Raw genomic sequence first — 21,362 nt, forward strand, 5'->3', positions numbered from 1 at the left:
AATCTAGGAGTATGAAATTCCTGCTAGGGAGATGGAAGATGTAGGCAAGGGTGCCTGAATCAGGAATGGAAGGACGAGAGGAAGCCCATTACAAACAGATCCTGGCTTGAACATTTTGGTCCCAGCAGTAGACAAAGCATAGCTAGTGTGGGGATCAGAAGGCTGACCAGTGATGCTGAGGGAGGGTAGGGGAAGGATGATCAGAAGGTAAGTAAGGGACACAGAGGAGGTCCTCTAGCCAGGACAAAGCAAACATTTCATTTGATTCTAATTGTGTGAGAAGCCTCTGAGGGTATGATGTATCTGACTTACAACAGAAGTGTCCCCTAGCTACTGGGGTGGAAGATCAAGGATCATGAGATGGGACTAGAAGCATAGAGACGCATTCACTCAATGCCTGCTCTTATTATCCTGGTACACAGGAGGCCCAGCCCAGTGCTGGCACACTTAGTGACTATCATTCTTATATGAATCAAAGGACAGCAAATCTCAATCTGCAGTTTCCATCGGTTGATTATCTAGTCTAGCATGCCCATGTTTCCAGAAATCTTCCTTCCAGAAAGAATGGAATGGGAAAGATCTGAGACACACACCTGTTGCCATGAGCTCCTTCACCATCTCATCCAGGCCTGCTCTGCTTCCTCCTACAGAAGACAGACCCAGTACTCAGCCTGCTCTTGGGGACCTGCAGGCCAAGTTCTTTTTCTACATATTAGGAGTATGGCTCTCCCATCTTGGAGTAAGCTGGGATCCTGCATATGGCTCCAGATACATTTACCACAAGGCCTTTGGAATTTGAGGAAAATCTTCACCCAATCCAATTAATAGAACTAAGTTGCACTTTAAACCATCTCCCACCTGACTGATTCATTAACTTTTGTGCACACATTAATCACGGCATTTGCAGTGGGTTCCCCAAACACTACCTCTCACTGGATGAAGAAACTGGACCCTTTAGATTTAATAACCATGTCTTCCAGAGTCTCTCAAGTCCCTAGCTTGGCTGTGCTAAATGCGCAGACAAGGTGAGGTATTAATTAACAAGTGAGATAAATGCCCAAATTACATCCTTGGATCAAGTCAAACCAATTTGGATGGTGAAGGGATGGAAAGGAGGGTGAAGGAGCTGTGGGCATGGGGCAGATTTCATCTGTTTCAAGTGTTCTGGACACAGTCCAGTGTTATGTCTCCTCATTTAGACCTGGCTACAGCGCTTTGGATGACATGCCCAGAGCTCAGGCCAGCATCCACGTCTCTTAACCCAAGGCGGCCTCCTTTGGAGCAAAACAAGGAACCAAAGCTTGCCAGTGGAGGCAGAGCAGGGAACACCATTCTCAAGGGGAACTGGAGTGGTATTTAATTTATAAAGGGAAATGAAGATGCTGTGACGGGCAGAAGAGCTCCACCATGGCTCATTATTCTGTGACTTTGAGAATTCCCCGGGGGACAGGATGAAAACTCTGGGCTTAACTTTGACATGTGCCTTCTCTTTTCCTGTTAATGTCACATTCCATGACAGTCCTTTCTCTTTGTCCCTACCAAGGTACTTTCCCTTTGTCACCTCTCATGACCTGGATTATCAAAATAATAACAACATTTGTATATCCCATTTTTTTTTAGATGGAGAATGAGTTTTTTGTGACAGGTGTCATGATTGTTCTAAGATTTTCCAGAAAGCCAGTTTCCAGTGTTGAACATTTGGTAGACTCTCAAAATGTATGTTAAACCATGAATGAATAAGTTAACAGATGTTGATGGTTGGAGGGATGGAGGAGTGGATGGGTAGGTGGATGCGTGATTCCTAAAGCATATGGACGGAGGGATGGATGGATGGAGTCACTCACGACAGAGAGTTAAGGGCTTTTTCAGCTTTGAAACAAACATCATTCACTGCTCCAACTAGCAGGGGAGAATATTTTTAAAACATGTTTGATAGAAATGGTGGGTGTGGGGTGTGTGTTTGGAGCCCAGGAAGGTGGCAGGGAGGCAGATGGATAAAGCATACAATACATACATATCAGAATGTTACAACCTATCTGCTATAGCAAAACCAAGATGAGAAGAAAGTCCAGTCACATTCCAGTTACTCAGTCATTAAACCCAAACTCACTTATGTTTTTTCTTCTTATTATTTGTTTCTTCCTGTTTCTCTCTCCTCACTTCACTCCTTACATGCTCTGGGAATTGAAGTGGGTAAGGATCTGGGGTATAAGGACTGGGACATAGACCTGGGCTAGCTACCCCAGGAGGAAGTATCATTTAAAATGTTTTCCCCAAAATGTGGTTTGTGGAACTCTCTCTGGGGTGCTTGGTAAGCATGTAGACTTGCTCAAATGAGACTCAAAAGGCAGGGACCAAGAAACCTGACTTTCAAGGTCTCCCTGGGGCTCTCCATAGCACTGAAGTTTAATGAGACAGGTTAGAATATTCACAGCTCTATGCACTGGGAAAGTCATTGGTTGGATTTTTTTATATGATTGTCTCTATCTAGAAAGAAACATGAGTAGGAGCACCTTTAAGGCTAGCACCAGCTAACCTGTCTGTACACTCTACAAATGAAGCACGTGGGAAGTACGTAAGATGCATTTGCTCACTTAAACTTTATACTAGCTCATGGAGTTGACATAATCACACCCATTTTTACAGACAAGAAAATTGAGACTTTCAGAAGTAATTTTCTGAGCCAAGATAACACAGGCTGATTCTGAAGACCAGAGGCTGCATTACTACAATGCCAGTATCACCTATGCAGACACCACAGAAGCAATGGAGGAAAGGCAGAATACCATCGCATGCTCTGTTGAAAACAAATGAAGGGGCGACAACCGTTCCCCTGTGCAGTCATGAGAACAGCGATGCAAGGTAGCAGAATGAGTTTACCAATAGGAAGGGCATTCTTCTGCCCCTCCAACTGCAGGCTGATGAGGTCATGACTGTACCTTGTCAGGACTGCACTGTTGCCCTGTGCACCAAGTGGATAGGGAACTTGATCTATGCTACAGGACCTTCAGGCAGACTCCCATGAAGGCTGGAAATGATGGACTTTGAGCATTTAGCACATAGAAGCTGGGTGTCCTGCTTCTAAGTCCTGGGTGACAAAGGGGCCTCCAGGGAGTGAGTATAGGCTCTCCAGGCCAGACAATCTAACGATGCCTCCTCACCTTGCCGTTCCCACTTGGAGAGGAAATCTACACACTCTCCCTCCTACCCCTGGCTGTGATGAACTAGAGCTCACACCTCTGTCTTGGTGGTGATAATTAAATATTATCCGCCTGTCACTTGGCACACATGTTGTGTGTATTCTCAGACTTTAATGAGCTGGTATTTGTCTCCTGTAAGCAAAAATATTTCTCTGAGTCTCTCTTTTTTTCAAATTGGGGTGAGTGGTTCAAGTGAAGATCTCTTGCTTTGAAAAAGACAGTCTCTGGCCAGCTTGTCTGTGAACTGTCTCCACTTTTTTCTTTTTTTGGGGGGGCGGGGACAATGACACCCAAAGTTTGTCCCTTCTGAATTGGCCATTGCTGTTTGAGGCTGTGTGAGAAGTCACATGACTTGTGAGTATTGTAGCAAGTGATGAGAATTCAGAGGTACGGGGGTCACCATGTATGTTGTGGGGACACCTTGAGGTGGCTTCTTCTGACAGGGTTTCTCAGCTAAATACCAAAGAATACAGAAAATACTCTGTATATATGAAATTTCCCTCAGATCTTCAAGAGAAGAGATGTATATAGAGAGAAATTAAGGCATTATGTAAAATGGATGTTTTTGGAGAGTGGCTCTCAAAGGAAATCTACATGTGAGGCACCTGGAAATTTACTAGACACTCAAATTCTTGTACACTACCTCAAACCCACGAGTTCAGAAACTCAGTGATAGGGTCAGGTCTCAGTCACCAGGATTTAATCAAATCCTTTAGGTCCTTTCAGAGCTACTAGGGAATAGAAAGACTGTACCGGGGATTCAAGTCAACCCCAGTTGATGAAGTCAGTAAAGAACTTCAAATGTCTCTATCTGTGTTTGTGCTTAATAACCATCTCAGTTTCAGTTTACAATTAAAACAAAACAAAACAAAACAAAGCAAAGCAAAACACCCTATCACTTTGAGTTGAGGATCCTCTCCCCCACCAAGGATGTCTGGGAATAATAGAGCATTCTTCCAGTTTCCCTTTGGAAGAATGCTCTATTATCTCCCCCATTCATGAGATTTATGACAAGTGTGTTCTTCGCAGCTGCTCCCTGGGCTGGCATTCGTGTTCTGCTTGGATGCCTCTCTGACCCAATGCTTGGTTTCTAAAGCACACAGTCCTTTCAGAGGGTTCCCAGCACAGGACAGAACCAGGTACGCCAGGGGCAACCACCCCCCAAAGGCATGTAGAGAGAGGCAGCCCCTGGGCCTGGGATTGTTGAGAGGAACTTTAGTATTTATCAATAAACAGCAAAGTGCTTAGCACACCTCCCAGGGAAGTAATTAACCACAGAAAGAATACCCTGTGCCAAGGCATCTCCTCCAAAAAAAGAACTCACTTCATTGTGAATTGCTTACGCCAGGTGAGAGAGAACGGGTGTCTACCCCCCTCACCTGACATAAGCAGCTCTGAACTGACTGGGAGTTTCTTTTTATAAACACAGTGCAGAGACTTTCTTCTTGGTGGTTAATTACTTCCTTGGGAGATTGCTTTAATAGTTCCCGTAAGAAGGCCATTATTGTCTTTAGCATAATCACGGCCTCATTGCTTTTGTCCTAGCCTCTGCCTCTTCAAGGAATTCTGAGTTGTACCTATCATGCAAGCCCTTCAGCATGGGGATCAGGCACCTCAGGTCTGGAGCCAGGATCAGGACGAGGTTGTCAGAGGGAGGTCGATGGCACAGGGCCTGTTGGGGACTCTGACCGCCAGGAATCTCTTCTCGTTTCTGCGTGCCACATTCCAGCAATTTGCTACACTTTCAGCTGCTGACACCCCAACAGGGAAGGGGACCAAGTAAGAGGCTCCCTTTGGAAGCAGAAGGAGCTGATCTATAAGCGACTGTGGTGCTCAGTGAAATCACCAGGGAGGCAGAAGCAAAAAGTCACGGGTTTTCGACTCTCAAAAAAATGCCTCACGCGCTCACGCTTCACCTTGCTCAAAAATGAAACTGAGCGGCCTCTAATCTGGCTCTGTTTCAGGAGAGAGAAAGTGCACGGAGGACAGACAGTGCCGCTGGAGCATCTGGCCTGTGAAGTTCTCTGATCATGAGCTTGTGTCAGTGTAAGTATGTCTGCTTATTCACAAATTATCTATGTACACAAAGGCAATCGTTGTGGAAATTGCAAGACGTCCATTAGGGGCTGAAGAAAGAGGAGAAAAGGAATAGAATGTCTAATATTCTCAGTTGTTTCTCACCAAGTTGCATCCTACTCTGGACACCTGAAGCTGACTCCAGTGGACGTGAAACAGGGGTGGCTTTGATGCAGGATGGTGACATACACATACTCTATGACAGCCACAGTGGGAGCATAGACTTCCTTGGTAGGTCAGATAACTGCACTTGGAGATCTTTCAACCCCTGAAACAGCTTCAGCTTCACATGAATTCTGACATGTGAGTCATTTGGATGGGGCTAGGCCACACACCTACACCGATGTTATGGACAGTATTTGAGCTTAGGATACTGGGCAGAGGAAGGCAGATCCCTGCGAGTTCAAGGCCAGCCTAATTTACTGGTTTCTGGTTATGTCTTCACAAGAGATTTGCTACCTCAGTTGTAAGGAACTAGTAGAAGCTGGGAGGTGGTGGCACATGCCTTTAGCCCCAGCATTCAGGAGGTAGAGGCAGGGGGTGGGTCTCTGAGTTTGAGGCCAGCCTGGTCAACAGAGTGAGTTCCAGGACAACCAGGGCTACACAGAGAAATCCCATCATGAAAAACCAACCCCCACAAACAAACAAGCAAATTTAGGAGATCATATGAGCCACATGCTAATCCAACCCTACTTAGCTTCTGAGCCCTATCATTACAATGGAATGTGTTCCAGAAGAGTCAGCTCAGAGGTTCTCAGCCATGCCATCTGTATATACCTAGTCTCAGAAACTAGCAGAGTTGTGGCTAGGTCAGTAATTGGATGATAGAAGAGAGGTTGCCAAACCTTTCTTGTAAAAGATACAGATAGCTGTGTCATGTCTCACTGTGTTGGATCCACTTAGCTCTGTGGTTGGGGTTAAGTACAAGGTATAACTGTACACAAAACATAAACAAGGGCAGATAAGATGGCTCAGTGAGTAATGGCACTTGCCTCCAAGCCAGATGGCCTGAATTTTATCCTTGGGATCCAAGGTATAAGGATAAAACTGACTCCCACAAATGATCCACTGACCTCCACAAGTGTGCCATGACACACATGTTCCCCTTCTCTTACACACACACACACACACACACACACACACACACACAGAAACAAAGACATGTTAACAAATTAAAAGTTAATATAAGCAAATGAACACTACCATCTTCCAATACAAAAGAAGGTGAGGGTTAAAAGGTTTAAAGTTTCATCACGCAAGATAAGACAGCTTGTGAGATCTGCTAAGCCATAAGCATAACATCTATAGCTAAAAATACTGTATTGTATACTTAAAATTTGCTAAGAGGGCAGATGGCAGCCTCACCTGTGGAAAATAAGAATAAGAATGGTGGCGAGAACCCTGAGTGGCAATGGCCATGCTTATGGCTTCAGTCAGATTGATGTTTTTGTGAGTGTATGTATACTCCCAAACTCATCAAGATATGTACAAATATATGTATACCCCATCTGAAAAGTAGTTAGAAAAATAAGAGTGGATATTTAAGTTTGAATTTTTATACTTTTTCCATACAATAAAATATTCTTTAGATTATTTCCCATCAGCCATCAAGAAAATGTTAAAACCCTTTATTTCCCCTCACATATTAGATTTGGCTCACAGGCTATAGCTGGGATACCACAGATTAGAATATATACTTTGGTTCCAGAGCTAGGCTTGAGTCCAGGTTTCATACTATATTGTCTTTAGAAGTAATGTTTTTCATACGATATTGTCTTTAGAAGTAATGCTCTTCAGGTCTTGGCTGCCTCGTCTGCAAAGTGACATCTCACAAGTCTATGAGGATGAAGGAGTACATGGATTATGACATCCCAGTGCAGTATGAGGCTCTGACTGTCATCACCATTGTCACTGACCAGAACTGGCCACCCTGAAAGGTCCGTCAGGACCATTCACCCTGAAGGCGGTAACCAGAATCCAGCTACCTCTCTGCAATGATGGATATTTGAGAATATCAAGTCAATACCAAACCCCCGTTTGTGTCTTCAAGAGTCTTCCTGGCCCAAGGATGTGTGTTCTTCATTGTGTTCGCTTCAAAGGAAACCTTACAACATTTGACAATAGTATGGAGGAGATCTTTCAGGAGAACAACTCATGACGAAAGCACGTACAACACTGTTCTTGAGGGGATGGGAATTAGAAGACACTTGCTCACCTCCCTCATTATCCTTGTTATCAGCACAGGAGGTTTCCATGGCAACGTTGCATCCGGGCCCTCTCCAGCCGGTCTGGCAGACACACTGCCAGCTGTTCTGACCCAGTGTGCATCTCCCGTTACCGTTGCACAAATCAGGGCAGCCATCTGGTTGGAGAAATGGAGAGAATGAGAAGGAGGGACGTGAGGCCGCGCTGGGGAAGCAGGGGAGCCATGCAGAGGGGGAGCAAGCCTGCAGCAGCCACTGGGCCAGCCTCACAGTGGGGCCCGTACCTGCTGTCCAGAGTCAGGGGAAGCCGGCCATGCATGCAGGTGCAAGACAGAGTTGGGGCACAGATGCAGGGGTTTCCCAGTGACAACTGACCTGGGTGCAGGGGTCAGAGCAATCTTTCCAAAGTGGGGAGGGAATTCAGTGCACATCCCAGACAACTGCGCTAGTGCTGGCCTGACTACTGGACTAGCTGGCCTGTGATTTCCAGTCAGTGGCTCAGGATGTGTGCTATCTTAAGAAAAGGCTACCCATCTTATCTGCCCTTCCTTCCTTCCTTCCTTCCTTCCTTCCTTCCTTCCTTCCTTCCTTCCTTCCTTTCTTCCGTTCATCCTTTCTTCCTTTCCTCCTTCCTTCCTTCCTTCCCTTCTTTCCTTCCATTCTTCCTTAATTCCTCCCTCACTTTCCTTCTTCTTTCTCTCCCGCTTTCATTTTCTATTTCCCATTCTTTCTTTTTTAGGGCCTTCTGCATACAAGAGAAAATTCCCTACAAGTCCAGAGCCAAAATGTCCTCCATCTTGCAGAATTTTAAAGATAGATTTACATATGATTTTTCAAGAGCTTCTTGTGACCAAGAAAGAGCTGGATGGTCTGTTGTTTTTTTTTTTTTTTTTTTTCTTTATCCTTGTAATAGCTGTAAGGGACACTTCAAAATGTTGGCTGCGTATCGCCACCTATTTATGGTAGATTTAAAACTAGAGCAGGATTTAAAGGCCAAGGGAGGGGTAGGCGCTGGGTGCCATGAGTTGGGGACATCATAGAGGATATATCTGTGTCCGCAGGGGAAGGGCAGTGGAGTCCGGGCAGTTCTTATTTTATGGTTTTCTTTTCTTTCCTTCCTTCCACCCATCCCTTTGTGTGTGAAATCTGCGGCTTATCTTATTTGCTAAATACTCCAGCACCCACGGCAACTGTAGCCTAGATTCCCCCACCTGGAGAAAGGGACCTGGGTGAGAAGAAAAGAGGAGGTGATACGCGGTGAGTCTCGCCAGCCACGCCACCACAGCCCTTTGTGAAACTCAGACAAGCAGAGGACCTGTGGCATGTGCCCACACGCAAAAGACCTACCGACTTGCTAGCAAGAATTTCTAGGTTATCTTCTCGTTTTTCTTTCTTTGAGCAGTTTTATTGAGGCACAGTCTGCATACAGTAAAATTTTACCTGCTGTAAATGTACACACTGCACAGTGCAATGACAGCTGGGAAATTTATGGAGTTGTGCAATTGGAGGTGTATTTTCTTGCTCCATTTAAAGATACCCCAATGACTGTTAATTTAATTGTCCCTGTAAGTAACTACCTGCACATCTTGAGAACTCTCTCTCTCCCTCTGTGACTACCTCCACTTCTCCATCTGTTTTTAAACTACACCAGTGCAGGCCTGACTGGATCAATGCGCTTTGTGGTGACAGCCATAACTGGTCTGGAACCTTCCTGTGAACTGAAGTGTGCATCTCCTCCAGGCCTTCCACAGGCCTTCGCCTCGCACCCTGCTTCTCTTCTCTCAAGCACCGCTTGTGCTTGTGCGGATAGAACCTAGACTGTGCGTGCGGCAGTGGTTGGGGTGAGTGTAGGGAACTCCTAGCAAGCAAGGCGGAGGGCTCCCCAGTTGGGTTTGACTGCTTTAGGAAATGTCAGTCTCTACTCGCTCCCTCCCATCCTGGGCAGATTAGGATCAGAGTGAGGAGGGTGAACAACAGGGAAGTTCTCTGGGGTAGTCTCTGGTAGGTAGGGAAACAAGGAGCCTGGAGCAGGGAGTCTGGCTTGGTGCTAATCCTAGCAGTGTGCACAAGCACCTTGGTCTCCACACCTGCCATTACAAAGATCAGCCCAGGATTCCACACCTTTCCTTACCAATGAGGTGACTGTGACCCTGTCTGGGGAACCACCGATGTCCCCGCCCCCCATGCTCACATCCTGAGACAGTGCTGCAAGGAAAGCCTTCCTCACTTCCTGTGATGTTCCATACACACTTCTGTGGGAGCAAGATGGAACTTGGGAAGGAAAGCCCCAGGGACATTGGATGGGTCCTCAGGGAAAAAGATATCATGGCCAATCTGCAGCTGTCTTCTGCCTTACAGTTACCACCAGAAGAGTGTGGGTGAGATCACAGAGCATGCACTAAATGACAGACCTCTGAACATCTGCTCAGCATGGTCCCTGGTTTGTGTGCTTTGCTATTTAGCTACTTTGAGGCCTCGTGTCTCACTGAAATCACGCCCAGAGTCTCAACGGAAGGCTCATTGTGTAGGAAACCCACGTCCACCACATAAAATTTAAATTTGCCAAGAGCCCCAGCATGTCAGTCAGAGATATGTGCTCCAAATATGTATGCCCCTCTATGGAACGCAGCCTCCCCCTACTCTTCTCATTCTGACCAACCGAAGTGAGATAAACAGGGCAGAGGAGCGAGTTTTCGCCACATCCTCCAAGGAAGATGAAAACACGAACAGTGGGGAGCTGGCAAATCTCTGAGAAGTTTCAGGGCAGCTGGGAATTAATGGACAGGACTTTGCTTTTAGCTTGAAGAGGAAGAAAGCAGCCTTGGTAGGTGCGTGGCGTTGCTAGGCAACCCCAAGCTAGCCCTAGTACAAGTTCATTCTGCTGGTGGCCTTCCGAGGAGGAGGTGATTCTTTGTGTTTGTAAAGTGCAAAGCCAGCTTCTGCTTAAGGAAAAACAAAACCTAGGAAGTAATTAGTCTGGAGGGTAAATGGGCATCAGGTGGCAGCTTTTCTCTGGAGAGGCTGCTCTGACTGAAGTTGGAATTGGCTTATGGGCTCATACTTGGGCATCCAAGAAATTATTGTATGGAGGCCTCCCAGTTTCAGGCTGGCTCTCGGATTTCCTTGAGTGCCTGCCTCTAATGACTGGTTTAGACTCCCAGAAGGCACCTCTGTTTGGGTGCTTATTTCTTCGGCTAGAGAGAACTGATGGCTGCCTGGGGCCTTCAGGCTCTGTCATGACCCTGGACCAGTGGTTCTTAATGCAGGATTTAGAAAAGATTTCCCTCCCTTTCTCTAGGGGACAGCTGGCAATGTCTGGAGATATTTTTGATTGTCATATTTAGGGGTAATGACACTTGAAACATCATGGGTTGGGGCTGGGGTGTGCTGTTCAACCTCCCAAAGGCACAGGAGAACCCCACCCCCACTCTGCAAGAATGATACAGGTTCAAATGTCAGCGTTCCTGAGGTTGAAAACCCTGGCTTCATTAGCTCTCAGACATAGTTGTTGTTGGTTCACAGAGCCTCACCTGGTCTCACAAACAGCAAGGGCTGGTGTGAATAGGAATCATTTCTGCCTGTCCCTCTGTATCTCTTCCAACAGCCATGAAAAGCATAAGGAATCTTACTTTCCAACACAGTATATCTCCTTCTCAGGGAAAGCGTGCAAGGATACTAGTAACATGGGCCGGTTTTGTCATCTTACATCCTATGCACAGCTGACACAGATGCACACAGCAATCTCTACACAAACCAAAGCTGCACTGTTAGACTCTGATGATGCCTGATCTTCAACTCAAGTCCTCCCATCTTCAGCCCTGGGCTCCAGCTCTCACCACAAAAGTCCCGTCTGTTCACTCTTGGGCATCTCAAAATCAGGAGAATTCAACCTCTTCCTTTGTTTTTTTTTTCTCTCTAGACTGACTCCTTGATCCATAAACAGCGCCTGAATTCATCCACTGCCAAGACCCCAGCCTTGGAGCCTCTCTCCCCTTCTGAGACTTCTCTCATCTCTCGTAGGTAATTCCAATCTCCACTGCTAAATTTCCCTCTTAACTCTCAGGTCAGAAGAAATGCTACAGTTGGATAAAGCCTGGATTGTGTCCCAAGAGTCCATCTTTGGAAGTTGTTGCCTCAGTCTGGTGGTGGGAGATGTGTGGAACCTTCAGGGAGTGGGGCCTGGAGGGAGGTCCTTAGGTTATTGGAAGTGCCCTCATGAAGCACGGTTCAACCTTAGCTTTTCTGTAGTTTCCTGCTTTAAGATACTACAGAGAGGCACAGCCAATGGGGGTTCTTCTCCAGAGTCTACATGTAGCATTCAGACTTTCAGCGTCTAAATGCTGTGGACTTAGTAAGCCTCTTTTAAAAATAAAAGTACTTTTTCTGGTACTAATTCAAATGGTAACGAAAAAAAAAAAATAAGGAACACACAGTTATACCTGTCCTTCCTTTTAAATATCTCAGGATCTGCTCCCTGCTGGTATTATGTTAATCTCGGTTTGGACTCCTGATGAGGCCTAACTCATCATTCTGCCTGTTTTCTCTGCATCCTGGACTTCCTAAAGCATGGCAGCTTTCCACTGACCCCTGGATAATTCTTTAATGTGGTTCTGAGACCCTCTTAAACTTGCTTCCATCATACTGGCCTGTCTCAGCATCACGTTAGGTTTTGGCCACTTGTAAGCCGGATGACTTTCATTTTTTTTCCTTTTCCCATTTCTCCAACTTTAACCCAGGTTTCATATCCCTGTCGGGCAGTCATTCCCTTTTAGAAGCTTCATCCTTTCCTTTGTATTATCCTGCCTACCATTCTACCACTACTAACCAGCATGTAATTGATGTGTGCCAGGCCATATAACCATCCTCTAACCTGCTGCAAGAGTATCACAATGACTATGGACTTTGTCACTAGCTACAATTTGAATGGTATTCCTAGAACTTCTCAGTGCTCAGTGGGCACCGCTATTGTGTTGTTCACCTGCCAGGTGAGGGACCATCTCTAACTTATTTGCTGTTGGATTGCTGTGCTCAATGGGTAGTTGAAGGGAACAAACGGATTGATGAATGAATGAATGAATGACGTCTGAGTGAAACTAGCAGGTCCAGTAGAAATGAAATCGTTTCTGAGACTTTTTTACATATAAATCACAACCATTGGAAAAACCAGAAGTGGAACAAGGTCTTGTTGACAGAGCTACCAGCTAGGCTTTTTGACTTAAACAAAAGTTAGGCATTAGCAAAATAATGTCTAGGGCCCACACAAAAAGGGGGAGTGTAAATGGGTTTGAAGACAGCTATAATTACCATAAAAAACACTTCTCTAAAACAGCATCAAGACATGTTCCGCAGTGTGTGGCAATTTATGGGTAGACATAAGTGGCTAAGACTGTTTGGGAAGGAAGGACGGAGGAACGGGCTTTTAATGGACCCGCAAGCACACGGGGAAGACACGCTGCAATGCAGCAAAGGCGAGCGAGCGAGAGCACAAGCAGGCCACGTGTCAGCACAGATGACAAAGACAGCAGCGGCAGAACCACACCTCCCTGCTCAGTGCAAGAGACCACGAGGAAAACAACCGGCTATCAGCTCTGGGGAAAGCTCCTTTTCCCACCTCAGTTGAGGGCAAACCATAACTTTGGGGGCAGAAAGTTCTGAAATCTTTGGAACTAGTCCTGCCTCTTGCTATCCATGTGATCTTGGACTGGCAGATGCAGCTCTTTGAGCCCAGCCTGTTTGGGATGCTATTTTGTCCCGCCTACCCCCAATTAATGTTATTTACTGTCGTTCTCAACAGAATGACATCTTCAAGGGCAATATTCTGTCTCCCTTGTCCACTGAGATAGTTTAAAGGTCTAGAAGGGTAGTTGGTGCTTCTCAGACAATAAATGCTTGTTAATGGAGTGACTTACTTCAGATGATGGCAATACTTACTTTTAATAGACACCGGTTGTGTTACACAAAATGAGCCAGAGGAAGGTTTTAGCAGAGTTTGGGGCACCATAAGTGCTCATTTGACATACCACATTGCTGATAGTGTTGACACAGTTGTCACAGACGCTACTCTCATTACAGGGAGGCTCTTTTAGTATAGCCCGAAGTGCAAGCCCCTTCTCTACGCCTCACTCCCAGATCAGGAAAAACAGAGAGCTTATATTACTTCAAATTTTAAACAAAGTAGAAATTTCTCTAGTAATCTCAGAGTGTGCTTTTATTATGTACTTCGATGTTCTCATTCTTAGGACTACTAGCCCAGAAAGTCAGCAAGAGGCTGGGCCAAAGGAGAAAATCCATAGAAGATGAAGACAACTTTTAAGGCAGGAGGCACCAGTGAAATGTGCGTGCGTGCATGCGTGCGTGCTTGTGTGTGTGTGTGTGTGTGTGTGTGTGTGTGTGTGTGTGTGTGTGTAGGTCAGAGGTGGACATACAGCATCTTCCTTAGCTGATCTCCATATTATGCTTAGAGACGGGGCCTGTCACTGAGCCTGGAGCTTGGTTTTTGACTAGATGGACGACCAGCAAAACCCAGAGACTTTCCCTACTGCTGTCTCTTTCCACCATTGCTGGAGTTACAGATGTGCAGTGCATTGCCTGGCTTTTTCATTTTGGTGCATTGGATCTGAACTCAAGCTCACCTTCTCCTGTGGCAAGTGCTTTATTACCAGCCATTTCTTCAGCCCCAAGAATTGTGGTTTTAATGTCAACTAAAGTAGGGACATCATCTCTTCTTCCCTGCAAACTGTTTAAATATCACTGTTTTCTTGGTACTGCACATCTCTGGCTTCAGGGAAGATGCTTTGTAAGAACCTGCCTTACATTCCAGAACTCTTTCTAATCGAGGACAGCGGAGGTGTTGGGGACCCGGGATTGCTAGAGTTAAATCGTCACTTATACTAAATGCAGTGGCAACACTAGAGATTCTGTGAGACATACTCTGGGGGGGGGTACTGCAACTGATTTTAGAAAGTGGTTGGCAAAGAAGCATCCTAGTCCCTGGGGAACAGTAAGGCTCTCCTCGATCACCCACATGTCAAGTGGAAGCTGTGGGGGTACCCCACTTCTAGGTGCGTGGTAGAATGGACATGCTGCCACGAGCCTGCAATTGAACAGCTGTTCCTGCCTTGCTAGCAGACATGGAAAATCGAGAGGCAGATGTTTCTCTCTGTTTCAACAGCATCTGTGTATCTTTGAGGGTCTGCAGACATGTGAGCAGGTACAGTGCCGCGTGAGACCCAGGAAGAGCCAGCATCCTTGACATGGTCTACTGCAGAGGAGGAAGTAGCTTTTGCTCAGAAGGCAGAAATTGTTCCCCTTTATGCCAGCAGCCACAGAAGCAGCAGATCGGCCACAAGATGATAGGAATTTGGATTCAGCTGTCTGCTGCACGTGTCTGGATGCACCTGGATTCTCACCATCAGCATCATTTCTGTCTGTGTGGGAAAAGGCACGAGGCAGGCTCAGCTGTGGCCGCAGAAAAAGTGATGAACTTGAAAAAAAATAAGTAAACAGGATCGTTTTCCTCTTGGGGGAAAAAGGGAAAAAGGAGACTCATCTTACTTTTTAGTGTGCTGGAATTATTTCAGGTTCTTAACGCGCTCCAGCTTTTTTTAAGTTGAGGTCATGGGAGGAGGAGACTGAGAAGTGATGGGGGAGAGCTCTCTTTTGACAGGAACTCCTGGACATTACTGAGTAAATTCAGGTGGAGTCAGTATCTCCTAGCTGCTCTGGGGTTCCACACAAGCCTGTGTTTTCTTCCCTATAACATTACTGGTCCCTAGTCCACTTTACCCATCAAAGAGAGGATGCTGGGTGCTGGGTGCTGGCTTTGGAATTTGCACTCTAATGTTGTTAAAACTCATATTAATTTGTCACAAGACCCTGCTGACCATCTTACAGGGGCTTTACTACTGACCTAGAAACTTGTCTACTGAACTAGATAAAGAATAGCTTCTCACTGTAGGGTTACAGCATCAACTTGTATTTCATCCTTCAGTACTGAGTCAACCTCTGGGGCGGCTGGCTACCCACCCTTATTTATAGCAAGCCCTCCAGAAGCCCCAATGCCCGCCCTGTGAAGATCAGTTTGGGATTAAGTTTTGAGTCCCAAACAGGACCCCCAATGGCATGCGTTATCTGACCTGGCAGTTAGCCTCTTTTGCTTTTGCCTCTGCTCTCTGGGCCTCTGGAACAGGGATCCTTCTTTGGGGCTTGCTGGAAGCCCTTCCCACTAATAAACTAAGCTTACCTGGAAGGCCCCCTCCCTCCTACCCTAAACTCACAGTATCCACTCCAGCCATGCCACTCTTTCTGGTTCATTGGGACCATCCTGTCCGGGGTTGGTTTTCCTGACACCCTGCCAGACCTCTTCACTGCATTCTCTTTTCCCTGCTCACAGCCACCACACTTTTAGTTCAGCCTTTGTTGAAAGCAGTAGGCTTCAGCTTGGCCGCGCATACCTTGGCCACCTTTCCTTTTGGTTCAGCCAGTAAAATATCTCCAGAGGGGCTTGCACCTTTCTGGAGGGGAGACCCAGGCATCGATATCTCCCTGCTTTTCCATCTCTTCCCTTTTCTTTCTTGCATGCGCATGTATGTAAAGTGGATGTATGTATGGATGTTCATATGTCTGAGGGAGCACCATGTGTGTGATGCATGTGCCTTTGTGTTCATGTACATGTGAAGGCGGAAGGATGACATGAGGGCTCCTCATTGGTCACCCTTCACTTTATATGTTGAGGCAGAGTTGCTCGCTAAACCCAGCTCACTGATTCTGTTAGTCTAGAGAAGTAGCTTGCTGCAAGGGAGAGGTCCTCTGTTTTTATCTCCCAAGTCCTGGGATTGCAGGTGAGCCACTACACTCACCTGAGTGCTGTGGATTTGAACCCTTGTCCTCATGCTTGCATCCCAAATGTGGAGCAGTGTAAAAGCCATCCATTGAGTTCCACCCCCACCAGCCCCTCCTTTTCTTTCTTCTTTGGTACTGGAATTGAACCCAGGGCCCTGCTGATTAAATAATGTTCCTCCACCAAGCTACACCCCCAGCTCTTTCTTTCTTTTTCTTCTCTACAACTCTCCAGAATATTCTACTACACAAAGAAGGCTAGGAACCAGTGGTTTAATAGCCTCCTTCCTGGGATCCTCAATGCCTCCTGCGTAAGAGACTTTGGCTCTGTTGTTTATGGCTGGATTCCCAGTGCTTAACCCAGTGGTTAGCATTAAAGATATTTGTTTGATGAATTCATGAAGAAAGAAACTCGGGCTGTTTTTTTTTCTGTTTTATCATGCCCTTGATTCAGCAGCCAGGTAAAAGGAAAAGCCTCCTGCAGGCCACACCCCAAGCACTGGAAGGCCGATCCTTTCCCCAGCAGAAGCAGCAGCTGCTTGCTGCACAGGGTCCAAACCCAGGCTGTGGTAGGGGCTGTGTCTGCACGCCAGTATGGAACTCTGCCTCAAAACCTGTAAGAAGTAGACAGCTCTTGACTGAAAGAGACAGACTGAACACCCAGAGAGGTAGAAGAGAAGGCACATTGGTAGATTAAGAGGGTGACAAGAGTCACACAAAGGCAGGGATGACAAGGGGAAGAGAGTCCAATGGTTTAATTTGCTTCTTGGAGGATGATCAAGTTGTTTTACCTTGTGCAGCTCATTCCCACAGCTGTCCAGCAAATAATGAATGTGGCACCTACTGGTATGGAAATAGGGACAGGCATGACTTTGATTTCTTATTTGTTATTTTTAACCTTCCAATTCTATACCCACTGAGCAACCTGATAGCCACAGGAGGGTCATAAAAATACAAATAACGCCTAGGAGGCCTGTGGGCACGGACTTGTTACTTCTGGAGGGCTGACGGCTCTCTTTAAACTAATGTAAAATCAGGCCAACAATCAATTACTGTTTTTGTTGTTGTAGCCAGCACAATTGCAAGAACATAAGAAAATATAAACTATCTGCTTTTTTTTCTAGAGGTGTTACAAAGGCCCAGGCAAGTAATCTGCTCCAGGACAGACAGTCTAGATGTTAGGAAGTATTCTACACCTTGATGATGGCGGCAAACCATCACAGCAACACTCCCAGGTGTTTTCACATATGAGGTCCTTTAGCTTGGTCACAATGAGCCTTGGTGTAGGTAATGCTATTACCCCATTCTACACATGAGAAAGTAGAGGGAAAGAGAAGTAACTTGGCAGATGGTGGCAGAGGTAGGATTCTGACTTCAGGCTCTGGACAGACTCCACAGACCTGTTCTCCACTAGTCATCCTGATTTGCCCAGAAGTGGTCACGTTTTTGCACTGCAGTGTATCTCACAAGAGCCCTGAGTCCCAGGTAACTTGGGGTCATTGCTGAGGTCTGGAAGTGAAGCCTAGGGTGTTAAAGAAGGTGGGTTGGGGAGAAAGTGAGGACTGGGGTCTTGAATGGTCATTGTGGAGGTGGAAGGTGGAGTGGAGATAAAGGGTCTCCAGAGACAAGGAAGAGGTCACCATGTCCCTTGTGTCATCGAGGGTATGGGGTCCTTCATTATGACTGCTGGGATTAAAACATCAGGACAGCCTGGAACAATACAAGTCATTCATCCCTTAAAATCTGCCAAGGTTTGGTTTTAGGAGCTACCTCAGACATTAACAATCTTCAACTGCTCAAGGGCCTGTGTTTGAAATGGTGCAACGTGATATTTGTATGCAACCTACAGAATCCTCTGGAATATTCTATCTCATCTCTATATGGCAGATACCTAAGACAATGTTATATCAATGCTGTATTGATAGTTGTTACATGGTATTAGGGAGTAATGACAAGAAAAAACTTCTGTCTGTGTTCAACCCTGATGCATGTTTCTTCCCAGTTTGCAGCTAGGTTATATCTGTAGGTGTGGGTTCTACGAAGCTGGCTCAGCTATAATAGTTAGGGTCTGTGTCTGAACTGTGTGAGCTTGAATCTCAGCTCCACCATTGGCTACATGAACTTTAAGCAAAATGCACAAGCCCTTCATGCCATAACTTTTTCACTTACAAAACAAAGCCTGCAAAATATTACTCCCTTAGAGTTGCTAAGGGTTAATAAGAGGCTATGGCCCATGGTAAATCTCCTATACAGACACTGTTAACACTGCTTTTATCATTAGATAAAATCCTCTAACAGTGTGCTTCAGGAAAGTCTTTCATCAGCACATGGATTGGTGCTGAGGAGGGGTCATGTTCTATGACTTAAAATAGGCACAGCATTGAGTGGGTTGACACGCAGATGTAATTCCAGTATTCCAAATGCAAAGGCCAGCCTGGGCTATGCAGGAGATATTGTTTCAAAAGAAGAAAAACATAGGTAGACCCCAAAAGGATGTGCATAGTCAGTACAGCTAGGAAAGCACTTTCAAAGACTTGGAAAGAAATGAGAAAAATGAAATAACTTTCTGGGATAATTTCCAGAGTAACATGTCCCCAGGATGGACATCACAAGTTATCTAAAGGATGCATCTTAAACTCAGTAGGTATGTAAGACATAACTCTTAAGGGCCACAGGGTAAGACATCTCACCCACCTTCAGCAAATTATATTAATAGGATGAGGTGGTATTGCTGGGGGGTGAGGAGAGACTCATGCTCGTTACTAAATATGCCCTGCCCTATGAGAGGGTGGCAGGAGGGAAGCAATGGTATCTGTCATTTAAGAGTGCTAGCCAAGTGCTCAGCAATCCACAGTCTATATCTCAGCAAGCCATTGCAAGGACCATAGGAAATACATATTGTCATCAAGTGTGTCTGAAATTACTGAGGCTCAGGGGAGTTAATTAACTTGATGAGGATCATCAGTACTCCAAGTGGTAGAAGAGGGATTTGAACTCAGGCCAGTACGTTTAGCTCTTCTCTAGTTTGATAGGTTTCTATGGGAGAGGATGGCTCTGGTATACAATGCCGTCAACTGCATCTGTGAGTTATGCATCCTCAGATTCAACCAGGCTTGCCTTGAACATGTTGTACCTTTACTGAACATGTCTAGATTTTTCTTGTCATTATTCCTAAAACAATATAGTCTATAACTTTTAATAAAGCGTTTATGTGAACTAGGAATGACAACCCAGAGATGAATTAAAGGATGTGGTTTCACGGTGCAGCTATACACAAACATTATGCCATCTTACAAGGGCATTTAGGTACTCTCTAGGGTCATGGAATAGGTCTTTATGGAAAGGGAGGAGTGAATTTAATTTTGCTTTGATTCCTTGCTTTCTAAGCAAACTTCTGATTTTAAACTTCATTACCCATATCGATTTCCTTTTAGGGAGAGAAGATACTGGAACTGTAAGACTTCTTCACTGTGGATTAATAAATTGCCATTTTGGGGTTAGATGCAAATTTGGACTAGAATGAGGGGATGAATAGAACAGAATGAGGGCTCAAACAGATGGAGGCACTGACGCTGAGAACCAGGCCGTGTGCTAGAGAGATCCTGCAGAGGAGGCGGCTGCGTGGTGAAGCGGTTTTGCCTCTTGCCCTGTTTCAGGCCCTGATGAGACTGGCATGTGGGAACCAAGGGAAGAGGACTTCTGAGGGAGAAATACCAGCCCAGTTTCACGGTTATTGATTGCTGACAATACGCTGATCTTATAGCAGATCCATGAGTGTGTGTGTGTGTGTGTGTGTTTTAAATCAATGGGTCCAGGAAGTCCTGTGGACAAGGTGACATATGAATGGAGAATGCCAAACACAGGAGAGGACCAGTCATGCAACTGTTAGCAGGGGACAGTAGCACAGGCAGAAGAAAGTGGGAGGAACAAACTCCTGAGGCAGAAGAATGCTTGGGGCAGTGTAGGGACAGCAAATGTCCAGTTGGTCAGAGCAGAGTCAGTGAAAAGCAGGACTTTGCAGTTTATTCTAAGCACACTAGTTCTATTCTGAAGAGAAGGCTGGTATGTGTGTGTGTGTGTGTGTGTGTGTGTGTGTGTCTGCGAGTGCGTGTGTGTGGTGTGCTGGGTTGGGGGAGGCTAAGCAGAGGTGTCTGATGGTCCTTGCTACTGAGTGGTTAACAGATTGGGGAAAATTTAGAAGGCCGGCCATGAGGAGGTCTTGAAGCTCTTTGGGTAAGCCATAATGGTAGCTTGGTAAGTACCCGTTGTGATTCTGGCATGACTATGTACACATAGATGCCTTTAGGTTTTACCACCTATCTGTGTGGAAGGAAAGATCTTTTGAGACACAAATGTGTCCCAGATGATGAAAGCATGCCACATCCCCAGTTGGGAACCAGTGAACAGATGATGGGGAGGGGTCGGGTCTCTGCTGCGATTTCACTTTCCCTTCAAGGTCCTTTGCCATGCTAAAGAAGATGCCTGGTGACAAAAGATGAGAACAGTATAGACACACAGAGGAAATACTGGAGGAGAGGACAGAGCTACAGGGTCACAGAGGCTCTGGTTGCAGGGTCAGGATGGACAGTTTCACTTCCAACAGCTCTAGCGACTTTCTTAATGCAGTGACTTCTTACCAGAACGGTGTGCTTATTCAGCTAGCTATATCTGCCTTGTCTTGGTCCTCTTTGAGCCACTCTCAAAAATTCCTTTGTGTTCTGTATATCATAAGCTAGCTTGACCCATCTGAATTGTAGCATTCAAGGACACTTAAAAATTTTACTTGCTTTCTGGGCAGTGGTGGCACACGCCTTTAATCCCTACACTTGGGAGTCAGAGGCAGGCAGATCTCTGTGAGTTCAAGGCCAGCCTGGTCTACAAAGTAAGTTCCAGGACAGCTAAAGCTGTTATACAGAGAAACCAGGTCTCAGAAAAAAATTGACTCACTCACTCACTCACTCACTCACTCACTCACTCACTCACTCACCTACCTTATCTGTTTGTCTATCTATCTATATTATCTATCTATCTATCTACCTATAAT

General features: G+C 45.8%; 1 protein-coding gene across 8 annotated transcripts in view; it reads right to left on the reverse strand.

Annotated features, from left to right (window-relative positions):
* The window catches only part of Tenm2 (teneurin transmembrane protein 2), a 1,211,860-nt gene that overhangs the window by 87,168 nt on the left and 1,103,330 nt on the right, over positions 1–21,362 (reverse strand). For all 8 annotated transcript variants that reach the window (XM_040748463.1, XM_040748461.1, XM_040748460.1 and 5 more), the window contains one exon: positions 7,492–7,638. In XM_040748463.1, the coding sequence (XP_040604397.1) occupies positions 7,492–7,638 (147 nt within the window). The remainder of the gene's footprint in view (positions 1–7,491; positions 7,639–21,362) is intronic.

This window comes from Mesocricetus auratus, unplaced genomic scaffold (genome assembly GCF_017639785.1).
Source record: "Mesocricetus auratus isolate SY011 unplaced genomic scaffold, BCM_Maur_2.0 Super-Scaffold_100007, whole genome shotgun sequence".
Lineage (NCBI taxonomy): Eukaryota > Metazoa > Chordata > Mammalia > Rodentia > Cricetidae > Mesocricetus > Mesocricetus auratus.